General features: G+C 42.4%; 2 protein-coding genes and 1 pseudogene across 2 annotated transcripts; 2 read left to right on the forward strand and 1 right to left on the reverse strand.

The window, feature by feature from the left end:
* Window positions 1-574: 574 nt before the first annotated feature.
* On the reverse strand, window positions 575-4,942 carry LOC115748055 (annotated as a pseudogene).
* A 4,038-nt stretch (window positions 4,943-8,980) lies between these two features.
* LOC115748052 (bifunctional peptidase and (3S)-lysyl hydroxylase JMJD7) lies at window positions 8,981-11,631 on the forward strand. The gene is made up of 4 exons (XM_030684425.2): window positions 8,981-9,917; window positions 10,003-10,178; window positions 11,236-11,306; window positions 11,420-11,631. Exons 1-4 carry the CDS (start codon window positions 9,234-9,236, stop codon window positions 11,563-11,565), a joined length of 1,077 nt encoding a protein of 358 aa, XP_030540285.2. The 5' UTR covers window positions 8,981-9,233; the 3' UTR covers window positions 11,566-11,631.
* Window positions 11,632-20,579: 8,948 nt separating this feature from the next.
* Window positions 20,580-22,419, forward strand: LOC115748051 (probable carotenoid cleavage dioxygenase 4, chloroplastic). Its single transcript, XM_030684424.2, has one exon. It carries the CDS (start codon window positions 20,595-20,597, stop codon window positions 22,413-22,415), a length of 1,821 nt encoding a protein of 606 aa, XP_030540284.2. The 5' UTR covers window positions 20,580-20,594; the 3' UTR covers window positions 22,416-22,419.
* The last annotated feature ends 875 nt before the right edge of the window (window positions 22,420-23,294 follow it).

The following is a 23,294-nucleotide window of genomic DNA, read 5'->3' on the forward strand; positions in this document are numbered from 1 at the left end:
ACCCGTCCAGGACCAGGAGTCCAAAAAGGCAGAGCACAACGCACGTGTCATTGCCCACACAATCCTAGGAATCGGCGGAGCTACCTCCTTCTTGATGGGTCCTCCTAATGCTAAGCCGAAGCCGGGGAGCCGCAGCTGTAGTCGCGATCACTGGTGCGTGTGCGCAAAAGGGAATAGCAATAACGAGAGAAGCAACCGAATTGGGTCGAGGCTCTGTGGATTGATGCTGCACACGATTGCTGGAATGGACTCACATCTGGTTTACAGGCGAAAGACCGAGTGCCCGTCGAGAGAAGCAGATAGTGATGCTGATTGACAAACACCATCCTTATGTTGCTCATCGAAATGCCATCCGCCAATCCTACTATCCAAGTACAACAAATCTTGGGATAGTATTTTCAGGTGTTTCCCGGAGCATGTCCTCCTCGTCCGCTCAAGCGCATTGCCGGACGTGAGGTTGTCGCTGCTTTCAAACAGAACAAACGAAATTCGTAATGATTGGCATGCAGCGATTAGTTTGGGTGGCCCGGCATGGTGAGCCATGCTCCAGGAGATCCTAAAAGATTTTCCGAATCTAGAAGCACTTCTTGTGAACCATGGACGGGCCACACTGGTCGTAGTCTGCCTTCGCTACCCGCATCTGCATCCAAAAAGAGAGGATTAGGAATCTTGCAATCTAATAGAATCTAGTACAAGTTCGATCAATGCTCGACGGATCTCATGACAATGACGTGATGGAAAATGGACAATAGTAGCGAAATCAGAACGGCATGGGTGGCTCCGCCACCAGCATTGAGCACGCCACCTCGATAAAAGCGACCTTAAGAAGCAAGTTCCTAAAAGAATCAAAGTTTTAGGACAGGAATGACACCATTGAGCTCTAGGCTTTTTGGGAATTCATATAGTCCGGTTACAACAAACCTATCGTGCGACCGGAGGCATAAACGGCAAGAACGGCTGATATGGCGACGTACAGGGCGGGAGCGTTGAATGTTTCAAACATGATCTGTGTCATCTTCTCCCTGTCAGCTTTCGGGTTGAAGGGTGTTCCGGGTGAGAAGCACAGGGTGCTCTTGAGGACCGACCTCCAGCTCCTCGTGGAAAACATGATGCCAGATCCCAACCGTTCCGTCCCAATCGCAGACGAGCCCGCGCTCGAGTCGAGCACTTCAGGTGGCGAATGCCCCGGTTGAGATGGGCTTCGTCCCTGAAGCACGCGTCTTTCCCTGTCCCTCGGACCATGAACGAGCCGGACCGGGGTGCTCTGGGTGGCCAACAAACGTTGCGAAGCAAGACCCGAAGCAATCTTCTCCGCTGAATCCGGCCTGTTCAATATGATGGACACGGGGCTGCACAACATGAGCATTTCCCTCTCCATTGCAGACCTGTGCACACATCCAACCGCGCAAATGTACACAACTCGAATTCTTATTAACAAAGTATCACTCACCTTTAATCCACGCCGTTCCAATGTCGATGATAATCGGTGTTTTTCCCCTCGAAACCGGTCATTTCCGCGTCAGTTGGTGTTGGTTCACGTTGGAAAGTGACGCGCTCTTTTTATACGGTTGAACCTAATAGAGATATTTATGATATAACCTTGATTGTCGGTGTCCCTCAGGATTATACATATATCTTTTTCGATGGTGTATATGTTGTTGCTTATAAGTGTTCGTATATATAAAATAAAGTTGATAGACAAACCTGAAATCAAGTGCAAAGTGAGAAATCCGAATGTAGACGAATGATCCGAGCCCAACAAAATAACGTTGTGTCCTTAAGACAAATTTGTTCTCTCAACTGGTACCCAAGGTTCTTGGACAATTGCCTCCTAGGATAGAGCCGGTCGTCTTTCCTATAAAGAGGTACTTCTCCAAAGGAAATCTTCGAACGCAACTTCGCAGATTAATCGCACAAATGATAATGATGAAATGGAAACGCACGTTTAGAAGAAAAAATGAGGGAGAGACAATTATTTCGAGCAAACATTTGAACCAACCCTTTGAAAACTATTTATATTAGTATAAACATGAACGTTGACGAAGAGTCACGAATCCGTACGGTTTCATTGATGAAGGATTGTGAACCTTCGTGAATCATGACGGTTTCGTTGATGAAGGATCATGAACCTTAATGAAGGAACACGAACCGAATAGCTCTCTTTTTTCGAACAAACATGTTCGTTCAATCAAAGAAAAAATTTCCGAACAAACATACCCGTTCGGACATGTCCATTCAAATATTGTCCATTTGGTTTAAAAAGAATAGAATACATAAAATTGATGGGTATAAAAAAAAATAGGAATGCGTGGGCGGCGGCGCGCACGGGTCAACCTAGCTTTGCATAGGTCCTCTCCCTTCCACAAAAGTGAGATGCCCCTCGGGATCCAAACCCATTTATGAGGTTTCAATATTTAAATCCATCTCACATATACTCTTTTTCCAGTGTGAGACTCTCCATCCTTCACTTCTCATTCAATTTCTTATGGGACTTTGAAACCAAAGTCCCAACAGTATATCTCCCATTGATTATGAGACCTATTCTCATGTGCTCTTGATCACCATACACATAAATTGCGCTATTCTCTCGTCCGCAAAATTGTTACTTGGTTTTGCTTAGATATAGTGAAGAGTTTCTCTTCATTCAATTGCAATCTATACAAGGATCATTTTAAAATTTTCTTGGTTCTTTTACCGACGTGAGCCTTTTCAACTGCACAATCACATAGCAACCTGACGTCATAAATCAAAATCATTTTCAGGCGAACAAGACGCTAATGGTCTAATTTTATTTTAGTCTGCACAATAAGTCTAACACTTTTTTGGTAATTTAGTTTTAAACTTTTTGATGATTTGCTAATGAAGTTCTTCTGGCCAATTTCCGCCGAAAATCGTTGATGTTAGGCCGTCCTCCGTGACATGGCTAGCGTGAAATAAACAATTTCTGTAATTTTTTTTTAAATATTCTCTTTTTTATTTTCTTTTTTCCAATGTGGCGGGCGAAGGTTGCCGGGGTAGTTGCAAAAACTATAGCGTCGGCCGTACCATGCGTCCAAATCAATAATTTTTGGCTAAAATTGGCTCGGAAATACTATGTTGATAAATTGTTAAAAGGTTTAAGGTTGCATTGATTGATGATTGAATTGACATCTATACAATAGGATTGAATCTATATATGCATCTCAAAATGCGAATTGAACAAACAGACATATGACACATATTTCACTACGAGAATCGCTAACCTTGTATTATTCAAATGTACATTAGGCAGAACCATAGGACAGTCTCAACCATTTGCAATTTCTCAGGTCTACAAGCACTTCCTGGGCACAATGGCTGGGCCAGTTTCATCGTACTCCGCCTTCGATGTCCACATCGGCATCCAATTATTCCGAAAAAAAATTTGATAAATGTTAGTAGGTGTAAAAAAAATATTATAAAAACAAAGAACGGTAACTTTTTTTTTTCTATAATTTGTTGATAACTTACCAGCACTTCTGATAAAGTTACCAACATCAATAACATTTGCTAACTTAATCGGAGAAACATTTGTAATTAGTTTAAATGGGGTCGATAGTTTCTCCGAAGAGTTGGTGATACTGACGGGTTCGTAAGCGCGACTCATAAAGTCACTCACTTAAATGAAAATTGGTGAACAAAATTTAGTTGGTAAACTATCACAAAAATCGATACATTAGAAAGACAAAACCAAATAAATTTCGATACGCAATTGAAATGAAAGTAAGTAGTCATGATAATTCAATTGGATAAAAGTTGGTAAATAATTTAATTGAAGATTGGTAAATTTCTATAAGTTGTAAATTTACGACCTTGAAAAAGCAATTAAAAATTTGTAAAAGATAAGAAAAGTCGGTAGTTTGTAAACCGGCAAGAGTTAGTAATATAAAAAATATATCGATATATTACTAACAAATTATTGAAAGGTCAGACGATTGGCAATATTTTTAACTATTGGCTTTGGACTCTTACCGACGTTGTCACGACAGCTAACAAAAAATCCACCTTACCGGACGTACTTCTGTTCCAAACTTGTTTCCCGAACAAAAAGATAGAAATACAGAAAAATAGAACTGTCGTCGTGCATGCTTTTAAGTACCTGCTGAAACGTGCTAAGAGAAGCGAGTATTGACCCTCCAGTCCAAACGGCGTACTTCCTCTCCGGAGAAGCTACCACCTTGATTCTTGCCGAGGCGGGTGCGAGATTGGTGATCTGTTTAAAGCGTCTGGCCATTCCTGGAAACATACTCGATCCGCCGGATAGCACCATGTTCCCAAAGAGGTCTCTTCGGATGTCGGCATCGCACTTCAAGATCGAATAGTGCGTGATATCGTGATTCCACGCTCTCTAATTCCGACAAGCGACGGATCGAACGTGATGTCAGCGCATCAGAAGCGCTCGTCCCCGATGATCATCACTTTGTCCATCAGGCAACTCGTAGTCCCTCTCGACCATCGAACTGCTTCCGACAGTTTTGAGCTCCTGCTCGTGATCCAGAGCCACGTACGCGAGCTTCTCCTTGACGTCGTACACGATTTCTCGCTCTGCTGCGGTGGTAAACCGATGTCCTCTCTCGGTCAAGTTCCTCATCAGATTTTCCATCGCGTCCCGCCCGGCGAGCTTAAGCTGGAGGACGGCATGGGGGCAGTACACTGCCTTCGTAGACCGGAACAGCTTGTCTGATTCCATCACTGGAATCCAGCACGGGCCCCTGAATAATAAGAACGATCCATTCTCATCATCACCGAAGCAAACTCCATTCGTATCTCAGAATTTGTGAACTCGGGCTTGGGCACAAACCTGTAGTACGGCTTGAGGCGTAAAAGGGAGAGGGCAGCTTGTTTCGAGACATACTTGAAGGTTTCGAACGTGATCTGCGGCGTTTTCTCCCGGTTTGCCTCCGGGCGCTTCAGTGAGGAGCATACCACGTTTTCTTAATGTGTTGCGAAGAAAACTATGATAGATATTCAATTTACGCAGGGCAGGCTTGGCAAAAAGGCTCCGGCCAACCTTAAAGCCCGGCCCAGATCCTGAGGTCGCCCAACGATCACCTTTAAGGGGTGAGAATTTCGGTCGAGTTGATGAGTTGATGTGCTGGAGGTGAGCTATATTGGGTTAGTTGCACTTGATTGCGGCTATGGGTTATGATAATTTTTATGACACCCTCCTTCCTTTTCTTTGTATGGTTGCAGCCCGTCGATCAAAACTTAGATTGAAAATTTGACACTTTGGTGCAATATATATGACGATTGCGCCGTAAGCCAAGGAGTTGTATTCTTCAACGGCTAAGCAGAAGGTACGACCCCAACCTAGTTAGGTTCCACACTTGAGGTCGAGTATGAACGTCTCGATGACTTAGAGATTGTTAAACGATCTCCACTGCACCATTTCCTTCGATCTACGTCGTGTTTGTGGCTCATCATGCCTTCCTTATATTTGTCGAGCAGGTGTAATGGTTTGCTAAAAAGATGCGTGATCGTAACTTCACCGTGTCTTTCGTGCATGGCGAGAATGATGCAGTAATGGCTGGATTTCGATCTGGGGCGACTCGGTTGATCATCACTGCTGATGTGTGCGCTCGAGGGGTTGGTGTAGAGCAGCTTAGTCCTGAAAATTTCCATCACATTAATGCAGGTGACGACATTACATCGTACTAATTTTTTTTCTTCTGTGTGCATCAAGTCATTCGCGTGTCGGATGCCTGCTTTTATGGAAGGACAAATTCCTTGTTTTCCCTGTTCCACAACGAACATTTTAATTGTGCGATGGACAATTGAATCGTTCTCGATACACTATGAAGCTTGTCTTGTCATCAACTTCAGCTATGATCTTCCCAACAATAGAGAGCTGTACATCCATCAAGTTGGTCGAGCAGGCCGTTTTGGGTGGATAATTGTAATTACAAATGTCAATCCATGTCTGCTTTTGTAAGGTGCTGTGGTAAATTTGGTCAAAGACAAGGAGATCCATATTCTTAGAGACAGAGCAGTATTATGGCACCCACATAGCTGAATGTCCGGAGGACCTTACTATATATATTTGACTAGATAAGAGTACGTACATTTAGAATGGCCGCGAAAGGCCTCGTGTTAATAGTCTACAGCTTTACTCTGACCCATAAATTTTAAGGATTTGAGAAGTCGATCGTATAACCATATAATGGTACAATATCAATCGCAAGTGTTATGGATGGCTAAAAATATTTAACAATTTTAGCAGGACCCACCTATGATCTTATGCCCAGCATTCTACTGTTATAGTGTCACCTTGTTATATTAGCAAGACCCTACATTTTATTGCATCCTTTGATCTTTTCAGAAGGGAAAATGACGCAAATGGTTCATGAACTTTGGTTCGGGGTGCAATGTGATCCCTAAACTTTTAATTTGATCAATATGGTCTCCGAACTTTACACCAATGTGCAATGTCTTCTCTAGACTTTCAATTTATTTAATGTGGTCCCTGAATTTTTGGAACAAGTTCAACTTAGTCCATGAACTATAAGAAAATGTTCAAAGCAGTCCCCGAACTTGAATTAATGGGAGGACTACATTGAACATCTTTCTATAATTTATGGACTAAGTTGAACATGTTCAAAAATTTCAGGGATTATATTGGTCAAATTAAAAGTTCAGGAACCACATTACATATTGAGCTAAAGTTTAGAGACTATATTGATCAAATTAAAAGCACATGGACCACATTGCACACTAAGCCAAAATTCATAAACCATTTATGTCATTATTTCTTTTCAACACTTGAAAGCAATTGAGTTGTGCTTCGAATCTTCAATGTAAGGGTTTTATCTTAAGTTTTTTGAGTTTCGATTTCTGAACACCGGCCCGTACACGAATGGTGCATCTTACCACAAGAAACATGGGGATAATATCACAATTGTGTGGGTTAAATTGGAATCGTGACAAAAGTTAAATATTTTCGTGAATCATTTATTTCTCGCAAAACAAACATCTTAGTTTCTTTTCCTCCTTAGAGCTTTTTCTTTTATGTATCCATGTGAATCGATAATATTAAATTGTGGTCTCCTCCCGATACCAAATTGGATTGGAAATTGACGGAATAGTGCTAACTTAACCATTCGGTTACGCACTCTTCGAATAGAAATCCATTCTTACGAACGATCCGGCTTTTTTGCCTTTCTGCCTTTCTGCCAATTTCATAAACTTTTCCGTGCATATTTGACGTTCATATTACAATGATTTGAATATAGTGGAGAGTCATCATTTCGATGGTTATTGTTGCAATACCTTTAAGCGTGATTGCTTTTTGTTGTATGGGTCTACGCGTGACTGCTTAACTTCGGCAATGGAGGGCGAATTTCGCACAAAAAGTAAGTACCTATAAACAAAGAAGTACGAAATTAATGATTAATTTCGTATAAAGGCTAATAAACAGTAGAAAATATTGCTTGGGAAACAAAATAAAAAGGCTAGAGATAGAGGCTCCGTTTGTTTCACGCAAATTACTTTTGAGAAAATATTTTTTGAATTTTTCCGTGTTTGATTCGAGGAATGGCAATATTGCTACTCTAGAAATCAACTTTTGACCGGAAGTTGATTTTTTTTTTTTAAATTTTACTTATGAGTAGAAGTTGATTTTTCTATTTATGGACAAAAGTAATTTTTTTTTACTTTTTCAAGTGGCTCTAAAACTACTTTTAGAACCAAAAAAAAAAAAAAAATGATTCAAAAGTAGAAAAACGAAGTTGCGTAACCAAATGCTTTTGGAGCAGAAATTTTACTTCGAAAGTGTTGTCGGCTAATTAGGAAAAACATTTCCACCCATAAAAAAAATTACCTTCAAAAATGAGGAAAATACTTTTCTCTTTTTAAAAAGATAAAAATACGTTCCCTCATCTATCCTCTCTCCACTCCTCCCCATTCATTTTCTTTTAATCATTTTTATTTTTCCTTTCTTTTATTTCTTTTTATTTTCGAGTTTTTTTTTTACTTTTTTAACTTATAATTTTATATTTTTTTTTCTTTTTTCTTTCTCTATCGGTCTCTGGTTGTATGCCACCGCAACGGCCGTCGACCGGTCAAAGGCAATTTGGCTAGGTCAAACCTTGATGACTGGTGGTGAGGCTCGATGGCCATGGTCAGTCGCCGACCAAAGAAGAAAGGAAAAGAACAAAAAGAAAATAAAAAAATAAAAGATAAAAGAAAATAGTTAAAAAATCAATTTTTTTTTATAAAAAAGTAAAAATATAAAAATTATTAAAAGTCGTGTAAGGTAAAAATTGATTTTCCTTAAAATTATTTTTTAGTTCATTTTTAGATTTCATCCAAATACCGAAAAATATCGTTATTCTTATAAAAAAAACGACTTTCTAAAAAATGCCTTTTAGAAATATATATATATATATATATATATATATTTTGCTAAATAAATGAAGCCAGAGAGGAGGGGGACTAGACTGTGTTGGCATCCTCTCTGGCTAGCAATGGAGGTAGCCACCAATGCTCCCGTTGGCGAGGTCGCTAGTGGTATATGGTAGAAATTGATTTTTCTTATCAAACGGCTGAAACTATTTTTCAATTCGTTTTTAGGTTTTAACCAAACACAAAATAATATCATTATTGTTTTGGAAAACGGCCTTCTGAAAAATATTTTTTAAAAACACCACATTTTTTCGCTAAATAAATGAAGCTAGAGAGGAGGCAAACTCGACTGTGGCTGGTAGTGGAGGTAACCACCAATGCCCCCATTGGCGAGGTCGTGAGTGGTGGTTGCGCCATCAAGCCACCCTTGCGGCACCCACGTTTGGTGACGTTCTCGCCGATCGGAGAAAAATTCGGTCGAACTCGATGACAAAGGAGTAAATTGCAAAATATCTTGAAATATCGGGGGAGCATTTAGATTATTCAAATGTCTGGGACGAACCTATAGAATGGGCAAATTGTGATGCCCCCCGACCGAGTTTTTTCCATTTTTTGGTCGAAACCCCGACCGAGTTGGCGAGTCGCAATTCGCCGCCGTGTCCTGGGGGAGCCAAGATCGCGAGGAGGGGATTTGCGGCGCCGAGAGCGGCAGCGACGGGGTGGTGGCGACAGAGCTGCCACTCGAAGCACAAGTGCTAGCTAGCTTCTCATCCTTCTCATCCACCTTCACCCGCGTGGATCTCCTCTGTGACCACAACCATCGCGAAAGCACATTTCTTCACGCTCGTGGCGGACTGTTGAAGGTCGTATTGTCGATGAGGCTGATCGAATCGCTGTGGCGAGAGGTTCGAGACCTGACCCTCGGCAACACCTCCTCCGTCCACCGCCTCGATTCGCCTCCGGCGCCGCTCGAGTTCCTTCGCGACTTCGTCTCTCTCAACAAACCCTGCCTCATCTCCAAAGCTGCCACCGCTCACTGGCCGGCCACCGCTCTCTGGCGCGACCGCGCATACCTCACTCGCGCCCTCTCTTCCTCCTCCGTCACCGTCCATCTCACCCCCAATGGACGCGCCGATTCGCTCGCTCCCATTGACTGCTCCGCCTCATCGCCGCCGCCGCCGCCTCTCTGCTTCGCCTCTGCTCACGCGCAGCGTGTGCCATTTGCCGAAGCGCTGGAGATGATCTCGAGGAGTAGTCGGGAGAGCAATTTTGTCGCGTACGCGCAGCAACAGAACGATTGCTTCCGATCGGAGTACGGACCTCTGGCTCGCGATTGCGATGAGCATGTTCCGTGGGCGAGCGAAGCCCTAGGTTCCTTGCCGGAGGCCGTGAATCTGTGGATTGGGAATCACTTCTCGGAGACTTCTTTTCACAAGGATCACTACGAGAATCTCTACGCTGTTGTCACCGGCGAGAAGCATTTCCTGCTCCTTCCTCCGACCGATGTCCATCGTATGTATATTAAAGCTTACCCCGCAGCCCAGTACTCGTATATTAAGGTTGGTTTCGGAATTGTGATTTGTTGTAGTTTTTTTTGTTTTGAGGTGATTTTTGGCACTCCTTTTGGATTGGTGGGATTTGCAGGAAACTGGGGAATTCAAGCTGGAAGTGGAAGAACCAATCAAGTATGTACCTTGGTGCAGTGTCAATCCTTATCCTTTGCCAGAGAACTTGGAGAGTGAGACGGCGAATTTTCCATTGTATTTCAGTGGTCCCAAGCCGTTTGAGTGCACGGTCAAGGCTGGGGAGATCCTTTACTTGTAAGTGTTCTAGCTGATTTCAATTCACTGTTTTCAGTAGGATGGTCAGAATTTTTGTGCTTGGAGGAACGAATGGGAGGCATTGGCTCGTTGTGTTTGAGCATGATCATTTGTAATTCTAGATGATTGAGGTTATAATGATAGAATCCGTCAGATAAAGTAGATTTAGTGTGGTGGTCAAGCTCCGTAATTTTAGCCTTTTAGCTTAATTAGATACATGCTTGATCGCCTTAGAGCGTGTTTGTGGACAGAAAGTGTTATCAATTAGTAATCAATCATGGTGGAGATGTGGGCCTGCTGGTCATTCCTACTTCTAATCAAAGATAGCAGTTGAATGACGAAACTTGGAGGCTGCAGTGTTGATTTATGATCTGGATCGTGCTATCAGATAAAGGTGTCACAAAGTTATCATACAGGAGATCGTGATGTGAAGTGTCCAGATAGTTTTTTCTTTAGACAAGTTAAGATTCAATATTTTTATGAAACTGAGGGGAGGAAAGCTGCCCCGAAGCATTCTTCTTCTTGGGGTATATCCATTGAGGCCCGTTCATTTGGGATAAATTACAAGCAAAAAGTACTTTTTATTTTCACGCCAAAACTTAAAATAATTGTTTTACATTAATCTACATGGCAAAGTTTATATGTCATGAAAGTTTCAGTGGTATTGTTTTGCAAAAAGTAAAAGTGCATGAACTGATAAATTTTGATTAAGCAAAAAAGAAAAAGTTGAAGTTAAACCAGACACGAAAAATTCAGAAATTCCATTGGATTTACTTTCTGAGACGTAGATAGTTGTTCAATTGATATTTGGATAGCAGAAGTTGTCTTGGTGTATGGGATCAGCTTTTCTGGTTATTTATAAATATCTAAGGATAGTGCGCCAGCTTCAATTTTCTTTCCCTTTATAAAAGTCACAATTGGGTGTGGTAAGTATGTGGGAGAACAGGTGTTTGGACGATCATGTTTATAATATTACGCCCAGATCAATGGTGTTTCTGCGGTTGAGTGTAGTGCTGACTAGTGTGGCCTATCTAATTCTCACGTGACTCTGTTGCAGACCAAGTATGTGGTTTCATCATGTTAGACAGATTCCAGATGACACAGGACTCACCATTGCTGTTAATTATTGTAAGGATGCAGTATTTCATCATTTCTTGAGTTAACTTCATAGTGATTAGTGCAAAAAAACAAGAAACTTCATGATGATCTTCAGGTGCTAAATAACAAGTGCAAATTTTCAGGGTATGATATGCAGTTTGATATGAAATATGCATATTTCAACTTCTTGCAATCGATCGTATACCAACCGATACATGAACACACAGGGACTGAAGGAGAGGCTGAAGATTTACAGCCTGCATGCTGTTGTAAATCAGGGTCTCAATGAGCTGCAGCCCATCGATCCATATCTGAAATTCTTTATTGCTTTTCTCTGGTTTATTGATGAAATCTTCATCCGAAGCTTGCCTTGGGATCGTTATGAACAAGGAAGACAGTTAAACTCAATTTCCGGGGTTAAAACTCCTTGACCATCAGCAAATTTGAGTAATGCTTGTGGAACTGGATCTCAGAATAGCCTTACTGATGCATTTGCTCCTCCACCAGATTGGATCAAAGGTGAGATTTAAATGCCAATCCCTTCTGCATGGATGGACTACTTCTGTCCTGTTTCATTTTTAAAAAAAATGAAAAAGAAATATGATTTCATTCTTTGAGAATTTGAAGCTACCAAGAAGTTCACCACACCATTTTTAAAAGATAGCTGACTTTGCAGGTTTTTTTTGTCAAGGCTTCTTGGAACTGCTTATGATTGAATGGCCGCCATTGAATTTTTCAAAGATATTTGAAGCTACCAAACCATTTATCAGTTTAGTTACGATCTATATCGAAAGGACATTGCAGAACGACATCTATTGAATTACTTGAGTTGTTTGCACAGGACTGCCAGTCCTAAAAGCAACAGATGGTCCAGTGTGTACGATAGAATGGTTTGTGGTTCCATAGGTGCGGTGCCAGTTGCTTTATGGTTCAATAATACTGAGTTCCGTAATTTAGGTCTTAAGCTAGTCTTACTGATATTATGAGTTTTTTGTCTAGTTAATTATCCACAAAGAAATCATCCCGTGCTGCCAGCTTCTTGGGGACATATGTTTGGGAAGTTTCCAACCCATAACTTTCATGTAGTTTGATGCTAGGCGAGTCGTATCAAAGCCCCAGGGGAAAATGAAGAGAGAGGGCATCTCTTTTGCCTCTTTTTTTTTTTTTTAATCTTTTTCTGGGATTGCGTTAGTTCAAGCCTCTTTCTGTTTTGGCCAAATCATCTCCGAGTCATTTCAATGCTGTTCCCCAGAGCCATGGATTATTCTGTCCGTTCAACTATCTGGGATTCTAGCAAAATTGGTTGGCCTGAATCAGTTCACTTGTTAAGTCTACTGTCACTCTCCTTGATGCTGCGCTTTAGCCTGTCTATGCCCAAGTCCCTTTTTCGTGGTAAGTTTTTTCTTTTTCGAGGCCCAAGCCCTTATTCTGTTTTTGTCTGAATGCGTGTTTCTTCTTCTGTCCTTGTGTGTGTTCATTCTGTGGTGCCTTTTTCGCCTTGATGCCTTTTATCACACAAGTAAGAAGAGGCATGCATATGTTCTATCTATCAGTAATGCTAGCATACGAAGGTTCTCAACAATCCCAATGACCATCTTATGGTAGCTCACAGGGCTAAGTGATTGAACTTCCGAGGGTAGAAGTGAATACATCAACAATTTACAGGAATTAGAGGCCCTGATGTCCCTTTGACAGACCAAGTACATGACTCTTTAAGCAGACATTTCAAGCCACAAAAGTTTCATAAGTTCTGTTTTGCCAACCATGTAAGGCAAGTTACAGTCAAGAAATCAGGTCTAGCAGACTCATAACACATCAGGACTGATACCATCCCCAGTTTCCTCTCATGATATGGTGATTGAATGTGGGCTTCCCGTGCCATCCATCAGGTCAATATCTGATATCGTAAGTTAATGGTCCATGGTTCTGTAGTATTGTTAATTTGTGTTTGCTGATGCATCTGAATCTCATCTTCTTGGGTATAAACTGGTCCCGAAACTCCTAAGATTTTATTCTCCCTTCTCTGAAGTCAAGGTTCAGGCCTTTGATATCTTTCTCCCTTCTCTGAAGTCAATTCCTTCCGCACAAGATGTCCATGAAACACCTGAGGCAAGTCTTGTGACAGCTGGCGCTAGATTTTTGTAGGCATCAAAAGGTGGAGACTTTACTACAATGTATGAATTGGTGAAGTAATTCATTGTATTCTCGCACTGCATCAGGGTTTCCTCTTGTGGTCCTGCCTGTGTCTTCTTTGTGCTATGTCATCAGTTTAGTAATATGAACTTGCTCGGCCCGACACATCATGTCAGAGAGATGTTGCTGACACACACAGCCATACTCACGCTGGGCTTAAAATCAGTTCTACTCATCCGTGAGGATGCGTCCCCCTCAAGCGATGGGAGGAACACAGCTGATCCATTCATATGGTGGCTTTCTTCTCGTATCGAGCTAATTGTGACCATTCTTTCGATCACGATCTGCTGCCGAGATGGCGATGCTTTCATTATTGGAAGTGGGAGATTTTTTTTATGATCTCGTTACGTTTTGATTGATGTTGAGTCGTGCTAGAAGTGCCTGGTTGCAGTTGCTCAGGACCCCATTAAATTGATCATGTTCGTTGGTATTCCTTAGCTTGATCTTTCTGGCTCTGTTTGTCGCTATCAGCAGTTAGTGAACAGACAATTTCGGCTCCGCCCGAGCCACGGCCCCCATGAATGGATGTCGAAATGATAATTTAATTTGTCTATGAATCTTTCGCTCCATCTTACAAAACGTCGATCCTGTTTTCGATGGATCAACTATTTGTTGTGGACCAGCGTTTTACTTAACATAGCGTATATTTACAAATCATATATAGACGCTCTAAACTTCAGAAGTCGTGGCTTAGCAGAAAACGGGAAAAGAACAAGATTGTTAATAATAATTTCAACATTAAGGGTTTACAGTTAAGTTTTAACTAAAGCCTGTGCATAATATCACGATGAATAATCATCGTACGACATTATCTAAAAGATAAGATCGTGTTAAAAAGTAATTTAAGATGTCAAGGCGATTCGTTAAATCTCTTAGGTTTTTCCAAATTTTAGGGTCAATCTTCCTTATCGAGCACCAAAATTTTATTGTTTCTTAGTACCGCAAATCTTCATTTATTAGATTAATTTTCTGGAATGTTATCCTTTTTCTCTTTTGCAAGTGGAAAAAGACGCGTGTATGAGCATATCATGACTCATGGTACTACATCGATCATCATGGACTCCATGAAAAGGTTTAGATATTTTGGTTCAGAAAACCTGCTCAGTGGTGGGTAAAACCATAATAATCGAACTGAGTTTCTTGCGAACGACACAGAAGAATTGGGAGAGAATGGCTCAATCAGCCTTAAACTTACCAAACGGATGTCAATTCAATCTTAAACTTTTTAATTTTGCTAATTTTGTCCTAATTTTTTGAGCGAGATTTTAATGTAATCCTTCAAGCTAATTTTTGCTGAAAATCGCTGACGTGACGGTGTGCCACGTAGGACGGCCGGCGATGACCGGATCGCCACGTTAGCGATTTTCGACGAAATTGACTGGAATGTCCATATTAGAATATCGCATAATGGTTTAAGACTAAATTAGCAAACTTGAAAAATATTGAAATTTACTTTATATCGGTACATTAGGTTTAAGACTGATTGGATAAATCTTTCTAAAAAATCTGTGTGCCCCAAAATCTTGCTAATTCGGTTAATATTTCGAATTACTCGCCCCGTAATAAATATATATTTGTAGATCTTCAGGACCATCTAATTAGCTTTTGACATGACGCTTTATGTCAGAATTATCTCACCCGTTACAACTTTTTTTTCTAAATATTGGAAAAAGAAAATGGAAATACATCCAAATTGATAAAAAAAATTGCGAGGCACGTTAAGAATCGGCCAACCCGGAACGTAGCGGGAGAAGAAGACGGAATCTAATCAGCCAAATTCTTGAATTAAGCAATTATGTACGTGTTGTTCTAACTTTGAAGTGCTCGAAAATGGGTCGTGCACACAAAACACAATCTATTACTTAACATCAATAATGCTTTTGTCTTAAACTTTTCTTGTTTTGGCTGGACAATTGAAGTGAGCATAATTTGATGAGACACTTCCATGTCTGGTAGGGGCGGTGGTGGTCCTGTAGAGCATTTATGTCCCCCCGAGGAAGATATCATCCTTTCCAATGGAACGTGCACCACAGAACTCACCACCTTCCTCTTCACCAAGGCCTTGATATTCCCACGCAAACGCATGCAAATTCATGTGATGGATGGCTGCTTTCCGGACTTGGATTGGATCAGAAGAACGTGTGACATCAGTCGTGCGTGGCTCCATGTGCTTCAACTGGTAGACCGGGTCCGGCCTACTGAATTGTAATCGATGCCCATTTCATTTTGCGGAGCTGTTGATTCGAAACAGTCGCGTGTACTCTCAAGGGAGAAATCTTCGTCTTTCTTTTCGATTCATACGGTTGTCGCTATCGGTAGGGATGCTCGAATTGAGACGGTGTTTGCATAGATTGATCGGAGAAAGACGAGAGGTGCAATAAGTCCCCGTTGATTTTCATTTTTTATTTATTTATCAATAGGTGATTATTTTTATGGGTCGAAGGACCGAGGCCATAATTTCAGCGGATGTTAGGGAGAATTCATGGAGGCCAGCAAGCCAGGCGGAGGCGATCCGAATCTTAAGACGGGTGGAACTGGGTTACGCATCGCGCATCGAAATGTTCGAGTGACTAATGATCCGGTTCCGCGGACTTTTGGCGCGTTCGGAATGTGCACCCCGCCACAAAACTTGCTTGTTTTGGATAAATGAAGATGAAGAAGGACAGCATCTGCGTGTAGATGAAAATATCTTTTCCTTCTTTGTGGGGGTGTCCGTGTCTCGGGCAAGAAAAACACCAAAACAGCATTAACGTTTCCGATCGAACAACGAAGGTGTTGCGGGGGGACCTGATAGCGACGCTAACCGAATGTGGGATTTTTATCTTCTTTTCCGGCATTTCACGTCCTCAGGTTTCGTACAAATTTCTGAAAGATCAATGCCTCAATCAATCCAGCCGCAACATATATATATATGGGCAAAAGAATATCTTAAGTGCTGATATTTCTATACGGCACTTATTTTGATGCCGATATTTTTTTAGATCACTTAAGTGCCAATTTTTTTTTTAAAACGATTATTTAAGTGCCAACTCTGGTGAGTTCGCCGGAATTTCTTGCCGTTGATACTAAAGTAATCGTTTTTTCTTCGAATTAGCACTAAAATGATTATTTTTTGAATCACTTAAGTGCTAATTTTTTTTGAAAAACGTTTATTTAAGTGCCAATTCTGGTGAAATCGTCGGAATTTCTTGCTGTTGGCATTAAAGTAATCGTTTTTTCTCCTATTTGGCACTTAAGTGATCCTAAAAAAAAAATTAGCACCAAAATGAGTACCGTACACAAATATTAATACTTGATGTGTCCTTTGCTGTTAGTTATGTATTTATGTATGTCTGTACCCAAGCACTCCATTTGTTTAGAGGAACGGAACACATCGCCAAAAACCCTAAATTACATTCATTGTGACACCAATAACCAAATTTTTTCTTTCGTATCGTCAAAATCGCCGAGCTTGTAGCAGTGTGAGAAAAATACCCTCCATTTGCCACATAAAAAAAAAAAAAAAACCCGTGAATTTTGTCCACCATGACACCAGTGCATCCATCTCCTTTTGTCGCTACCGGTATCGCAAATGGGCAGCGCTTAGGAGTTTTGCTCGTTGATTCAAAAGCACAGTTTGGGGTATTGGTGTCACGGCGGCATGGTTAAGGGTTTTTGGTGGTATAAATGGTAAAAAGGAAGAAAATCAAGTAGCAAATGTGGAGTTTGATATGACAACATAACCGAGTTTTTTAACCATTGCTTGAAGAAGAGTGAAGAGGAAAATTATGATTCCACTTTCTAGGTTGCCTGCTTAAGAAGAGGAGTCGATGATGCGATAGCCGTACAATTACATGAGAAAAAAAATGAGTAGCTAAGAGTCCGTATGGTAACACTTCAGAAATGCGTATGGTAAAATTTTTTTCCAAAAGAACACTTTTAGAGCAAAAATGAGAAACAAAAAAAACTTGTTTACGGATTTTGGAACACTTTTTATAAATAACTTGAGGGCGAGCTTGTGCAAACCACCAACGCTCACCATCGTCGGTGAGGAGTTGAAGCGGTCGCCGGTCGCCGCCCCCTACCGTCGACCGCCTCCACCGCCGCCGATCGCCACCGCCGACAGCATGGTGCCTTTGCCGCCGGCCGCCGGTTGTAGATCCTTCCTTTTGGTGAAAAGAGTACTTTTTTTTTGTACTTGCCAAACGCGTTTACGTTCCCGAAAATCATAGCCGGGAACAAAAACACAAAAAAATGTTTCTGTTCCAAATATGTTCCTAAGAACATAAACGTTACCATAAAGACCCTAAGGCACCTTCAGTGTAATGCATTCTGGTTTTGGAAGATAAGATACATCGTTGAAAGAGGAAGTGGCGGATGATGATCATGGACTAGTGAATCGTTGGACACACCAAGCCTCTTTTTAAGTACCATAAGCCTTGTCGGGTAGGATGGTCGAGTAATTTGAAGGGTTTTGTAGTCATCTGATTCTTGAGACAACAATATATTATGCTTGAACGAAAGGAACATGGTGGACATTAATTTAGGGCGTTCTCGACCCAAGCCGGACGGTCTAAGTCGGATGTATCGAAAAACTTTAAGGGTTTCTAAATGGGCCGCTTGTTGGGCGTGCTTCGGTAACTAGGTACAAACATATTTACGCCCAAAAATACAAGCCCTAGAAAAATTGTCCAAAAAGTCCTAAATATATTATATTTTTATTAATTCAGTCATAAACTTTTTAAATTGTGCCAATTGAGTCTCAAACCTTTTTCACATTATGTTGATTGATTCCATCTGGCCAATTATGGTTGAAATCGTTAACATGGACACGATTTGTCCAACTTGGCACGATTAGTGCCGATATAGACAATTTTAATTATATTTCACTATTTTCTAACATTCATATTTTTTCTTTCTTTTCTTTCTGTGGCCAGCAAGGGTCACCGGCCACTAGGCGAAGATCGTTGAACCCTTGCTAGCCGCAGCGAGGGTCGCCCGATTAATTATCTATGCAAGTCACCTTCTTTTGGGCGAGGGCGTTGCGGCCCTTGTCGGCGGCCTGCGAGGGCTTCGTGGCCCTCACCTAGTAGTCGGCGAGGGCGTCATTGTCAAATTAAAATAATTGTTCGCATCAAAGCCAGCCATGCCACATAGGACGCCCGATGTTCAAATCGGTGATTTTTGTCCAAAATTGACCAAATAGATTCAATTAAAAAACATGAAAAGATTCAAGACTCAATTGACAAAACGTTACAAAATTTAGGACTAAATTGACAAAGGCCCAATATATTTTAGACTTTTTGGATAATTTTCTTTGCTGTCATTTGTTTTGGCATGGATTCGGATAGCTCCACTTGTCTTGAGCCATGAGAATGTCGTCCAGCCGAGCTTGATCTCATCAATGGATTGGCCTCCCTTCTCCTATTATAATTGTGTTAATTCAGTCCATCTAACCAACTTTGGCCGGTCAATGCCGACGTGGTATTGTCGGCATTGATGTGGACTTTTTTAATTAATTATTTTTAAAAATTGGATATTTCTACCAACTTTTTTAAAAAAAAAAAATTAGCTGGATGGATTGAATTAGCACAAATATAAAATTTTTAGGATTGAATTGGTAAAAAAAAGGCTTATAATTAAATTGATGTAATTATAATAAATTTAGAACTTTTTTTTTATAATTTTTTGGTAGATGAATTGGTCCCCCCCCACCCAAAAAAAAAAAAAACCTTTTGTTGGAATGAAAGCTTCATTTCATACGAAAAATAAGCACATAATTTCAAGGTAAAGATGCAAAATTTACAAACTAAGTAAATATGAAAAGTGAATCAACTTGATACAAACTGCAAAAACTAGCCCAATCCTAAAAAACGTATCTATCATAGCACAAAAGCACAAAACGACCACTAATCACCGAGTTAGCATCATCAGTGATGAGCACACGCCAAAAAACCCTCTCGAGTAACTACAACTTTGCTAAAAGGGGGCGCGCGCCTAGATTCGACCCCCCAAGCATCATCAATATGTAGAAACTACAACAGCTCTAATAGATTAAAAGAACACAGATAACGTCTTGAAAATTCTAGGTCTATATCTAGATTGAGATAGAAGAGCACGCACATCTATATGAAACTCTAGATCGAGAGAGAAAAGCCGTAAGAGGGACATCCCTCCCTCGTGGGTCTGCTACAGTTCTTTGGGGGGAGGGGGCTGCGGCTGAGAGAAACCCTGAGCCTAAGGGAGAGGTTTTTTCTTTTTTTTTGAGTCAAACGTAGGTTTTACCTGGTGGCCCTTCAAAAAGGTGAATGTGTTTCATGCCTTGGTCTGGTTTTAATAAGTCAAATCCAATGTCTAGAATTGGCCGTGAACCTCGACCGACCACGAAAAGCAAGCTTGTTTTCTGTACGTGCCGTGCCACGAGATCCACCTGCTGCATCAAGCATCTTCTCCTCCTCTTACGTCTTTGAATTCGAGATGTTAATCCATTTTTTGTAGACAAAAATCTTGTCCTAACATAGTTTGCTCCGAGTTTAATATATATATATATATATATATATATATATATATATATAGTGCCAGAATCTGGCTTATTTATTTATAAATAAATAAAAATTATTCTTTTCACTCTTATATAGTAAAAATGTCGAATTACTTCCGGATATTACATTTTCTAGGGATAACGAGAACGCTGAAACTGATTTACAAAATCGAACAATGAATGATGCAGCTAATTGTCGACGCGCTTAGTATTATGTCATGCTTAGTATGCGGAATGCATTTTAAATCTCTAAAATGGAAAAATGACGCGAAAGGAAGCTCATTTAAAAGTCTCTAGAGTCATAAGTACATAAAACTACGTTTTCTTGCCCTCATTGGTCTGACACTCGCTCGTTTCTCACTCTCGCCTCAATTTTGAGTATGCGTTTTCCTACGTTGAGTCAAATATGGAAGCGATTTAGCAACAGAAGTCGGGTCGGGTATAAAAGTCGAATATGGACCCCAAGACCATTATAATGTATTTTGTAAGGCTAACGAATCTCTTTCAAAATGAACCATTTCCGCTCATAAATAGGCCCACTGCTCTCGCCTCATAATTCAGCTCCCCACGCACAGCAGGAGGAGGAAGGCAGCACTAGTACAATCATGGACGCCTTGTCTTCCTCCTTCCTCTCCTCCACCTCCTCGAAATCACTCCTCATATCCGCCGTTAATCCTCCACCTCCACCACTACCTCCTCCTTCTTCTCCTCCTCTTCTCTCCGTCACCTCCGTCCGCACCGACGAAAGACCGCCCAAAATCACCACCACCACGACAAGATCGCCTCCTTCGCCGCCTGCACAACCATCGCCACCACTCTCATCACTCCCCAGAACTGCCCCCCCACCACCACCACCACCCACCGGACCCAGAAGAGACACGTCGCTCCCCGTGACCATCTTCAGCGCCCTGGATGGCCTCATCAACAACTTCATCGACCCGCCGCTCAAGCCCTCCGTCGACCCCTGCCACGTCCTCTCTGGTAACTTCGCCCCTGTACCCGACGAGCTCCCCCCTACCGATTGCCTCGTCGAGTCCGGCCGCCTCCCCGCCTGCCTCGACGGGGCCTACCTGCGCAACGGCCCGAACCCCCAGTTCCTCCCCCGTGGCCCGTACCACCTCTTCGACGGCGACGGTATGCTCCACTCCATCAAAATCTCCCGCGGCCGTGCCCGCCTCTGCAGCCGATACGTCCGCACCCACAAGTACTCTGTCGAGAACAGCCTTGGAATGCCGGTCCTCCCCAACGTCTTCTCTGGGTTCAACGGCCTCGCCGCTTCTGCCGCCCGTGGCGCCCTCTTGGCTGCCCGCATGGCGGCCGGCCAGTTCAACCCGGCCAACGGCATTGGCCTCGCCAACACGAGCTTGGCCTTCTTCGGGAACCGGCTCTATGCCCTTGGCGAGTCAGACCTTCCCTACGAGGTCCGGGTCACACCAGATGGCGACGTGGAGACTGTCCGGAGAGAGGATTTCGACGGCAAGCTGTTCATGAGCATGACTGCGCACCCCAAGGTCGACCCCGAGACCGGCGAGGCTTTTGCGTTCCGGTACGGGCCGGTCCCGCCCTTTCTGACCTACTTCCGCTTCGACAAAAATGGGAAGAAGCTGCCAGATGTGCCCATTTTCTCGATGGTCCGGCCCTCGTTTCTTCACGACTTCGCCATCACAAAGAAGTACGCCATCTTCTCGGACATACAAATCGGGATGAACCCGATGGACATGATATTCGGAGGCGGATCGCCGGTCGGCACGGACCCAGGCAAGGTGCCCCGGCTCGGGATCATCCCCCGGTATGCTAAGGACGAGTCGGAGATGCGGTGGTTCGACGTCCCGGGTTTCAACATCATCCACGCCATCAACGCTTGGGACGAGAAGGAAGGAGACGAGGTGGTGCTGATCGCGCCGAACATCATGTCCGTCGAGCACACGCTCGAGAGGATGGACCTCATCCACGCACTAGTCGAGAAAGTGCGCATCAACCTGAGGACCGGGGTCGTGTCGAGGCAGCCCCTCTCGGCGAGGAACCTCGACTTTGCAGTGATAAACCCCGGGTACGTGGCGAGAAGGAACAAGTACGTGTACGGAGCTGTCGGGGACCCGATGCCGAAGGTGTCCGGGGTGGTGAAGCTGGACGTGTCGAGGTCGGACCGCCAGGACTGCACGGTGGCCTGCCGGATGTTCGGGCCGGGGTGCTACGGGGGCGAGCCGTTCTTCGTGGCGAGGGAGCCGGGCAATCGGGAGGCGGCGGAGGACGACGGTTACGTGGTGAGTTACGTGCACGACGAGTACAGAGGAGAGTCGAGGTTCTTAGTGATGGATGCCAAGACGCCCGATCTGGAGATCGTGGCCTCCGTCAGGCTACCCAGGAGGGTACCCTACGGGTTTCACGGGCTCTTTGTGAGGGAGGGCCAACTCAAAATATCCTAGCTTCCTTGACTGTGCGGCCGGGGACGATACAATTTCAACCGTAGATTCACATACTATCGTCGCGTGTTTCGCATTGAAGACTCATTGATTGAAAGATCGTGTGGTAAAAAATAATCCGACCGTATGATCAAATTATCGGAGTAGAAGCTCTTTTCATAAAATAAGGTGATGATGTGACGTGGAGGTACATAGATTGGGGTTTTATTAAAGGAATATACATATCTACAAAAAAAAATGTGATACGATATATAAAAGCCATTTACATAAAATTGAAATGTTACAAACGACTATGTGCCACAATCAAATTAGACGAAACTCATGAGAGATCCATTATTTTAGTTATGTCGTCCAAATTGAATTTGATATATAATATGATCATGTTATACCTTTTTCGGAAATAAGGAATAATTTGTCTTCCCGTATAATTTTTTCGAGAACCACCAAGTTCCGCTCGGACTACTGTCTACTGAGGTAGGGAATGCTCCCTCCTTTTAGCTTGCCGACGACCTTTCGAGGTTAGTTCGCGTGTCGTCGACGTACTTTTACCTTGGCGGCAGCTCGACGCCGCCGTCTAGATTTAATTCGCTGAGTGAAGCCAATCGCATAAAAATCGGTAATTTTCCTACATCACGCAGGTCTATCCAATTCTTACTAATGCTTCGTCCGCGAAATGTTGAGAAGCATCATGAATCGACAAATCGCTGAAAATGAAGAGGGAAATAAGGAAAAGTACAGAAAAGCAAAAGGGAACAAAGTTGGGCATAAGGTGATAGAAAGTTCTTTTTCATAAGGAAGGCATAAACTTTCTAATGCCTACGTGCAAGCGAGAGTAACTTTATGATTGGAATATGCTTATGCGGCAGTTTTTTCTTTTTAATT

Source organism: Rhodamnia argentea, chromosome 3, assembly GCF_020921035.1.
Source record: "Rhodamnia argentea isolate NSW1041297 chromosome 3, ASM2092103v1, whole genome shotgun sequence".
NCBI classification, from domain to species: domain Eukaryota; kingdom Viridiplantae; phylum Streptophyta; class Magnoliopsida; order Myrtales; family Myrtaceae; genus Rhodamnia; species Rhodamnia argentea.

Excerpts from the sequence above, each read along its gene's own strand:
- LOC115748051 (XM_030684424.2), top strand. The coding sequence starts at position 20,595 with ATGGACGCCTTGTCTTCCTCCTTCCTCTCCTCCACCTCCTCGAAATCA.
- LOC115748052 (XM_030684425.2), top strand. The coding sequence starts at position 9,234 with ATGAGGCTGATCGAATCGCTGTGGCGAGAGGTTCGAGACCTGACCCTC. Across the intron at positions 9,918-10,002 it reads CCCAGTACTCGTATATTAAG|GAAACTGGGGAATTCAAGCT; the intron begins GTTGGTTTCGGA and ends TGGGATTTGCAG. Across the intron at positions 10,179-11,235 it reads GCTGGGGAGATCCTTTACTT|ACCAAGTATGTGGTTTCATC; the intron begins GTAAGTGTTCTA and ends ACTCTGTTGCAG.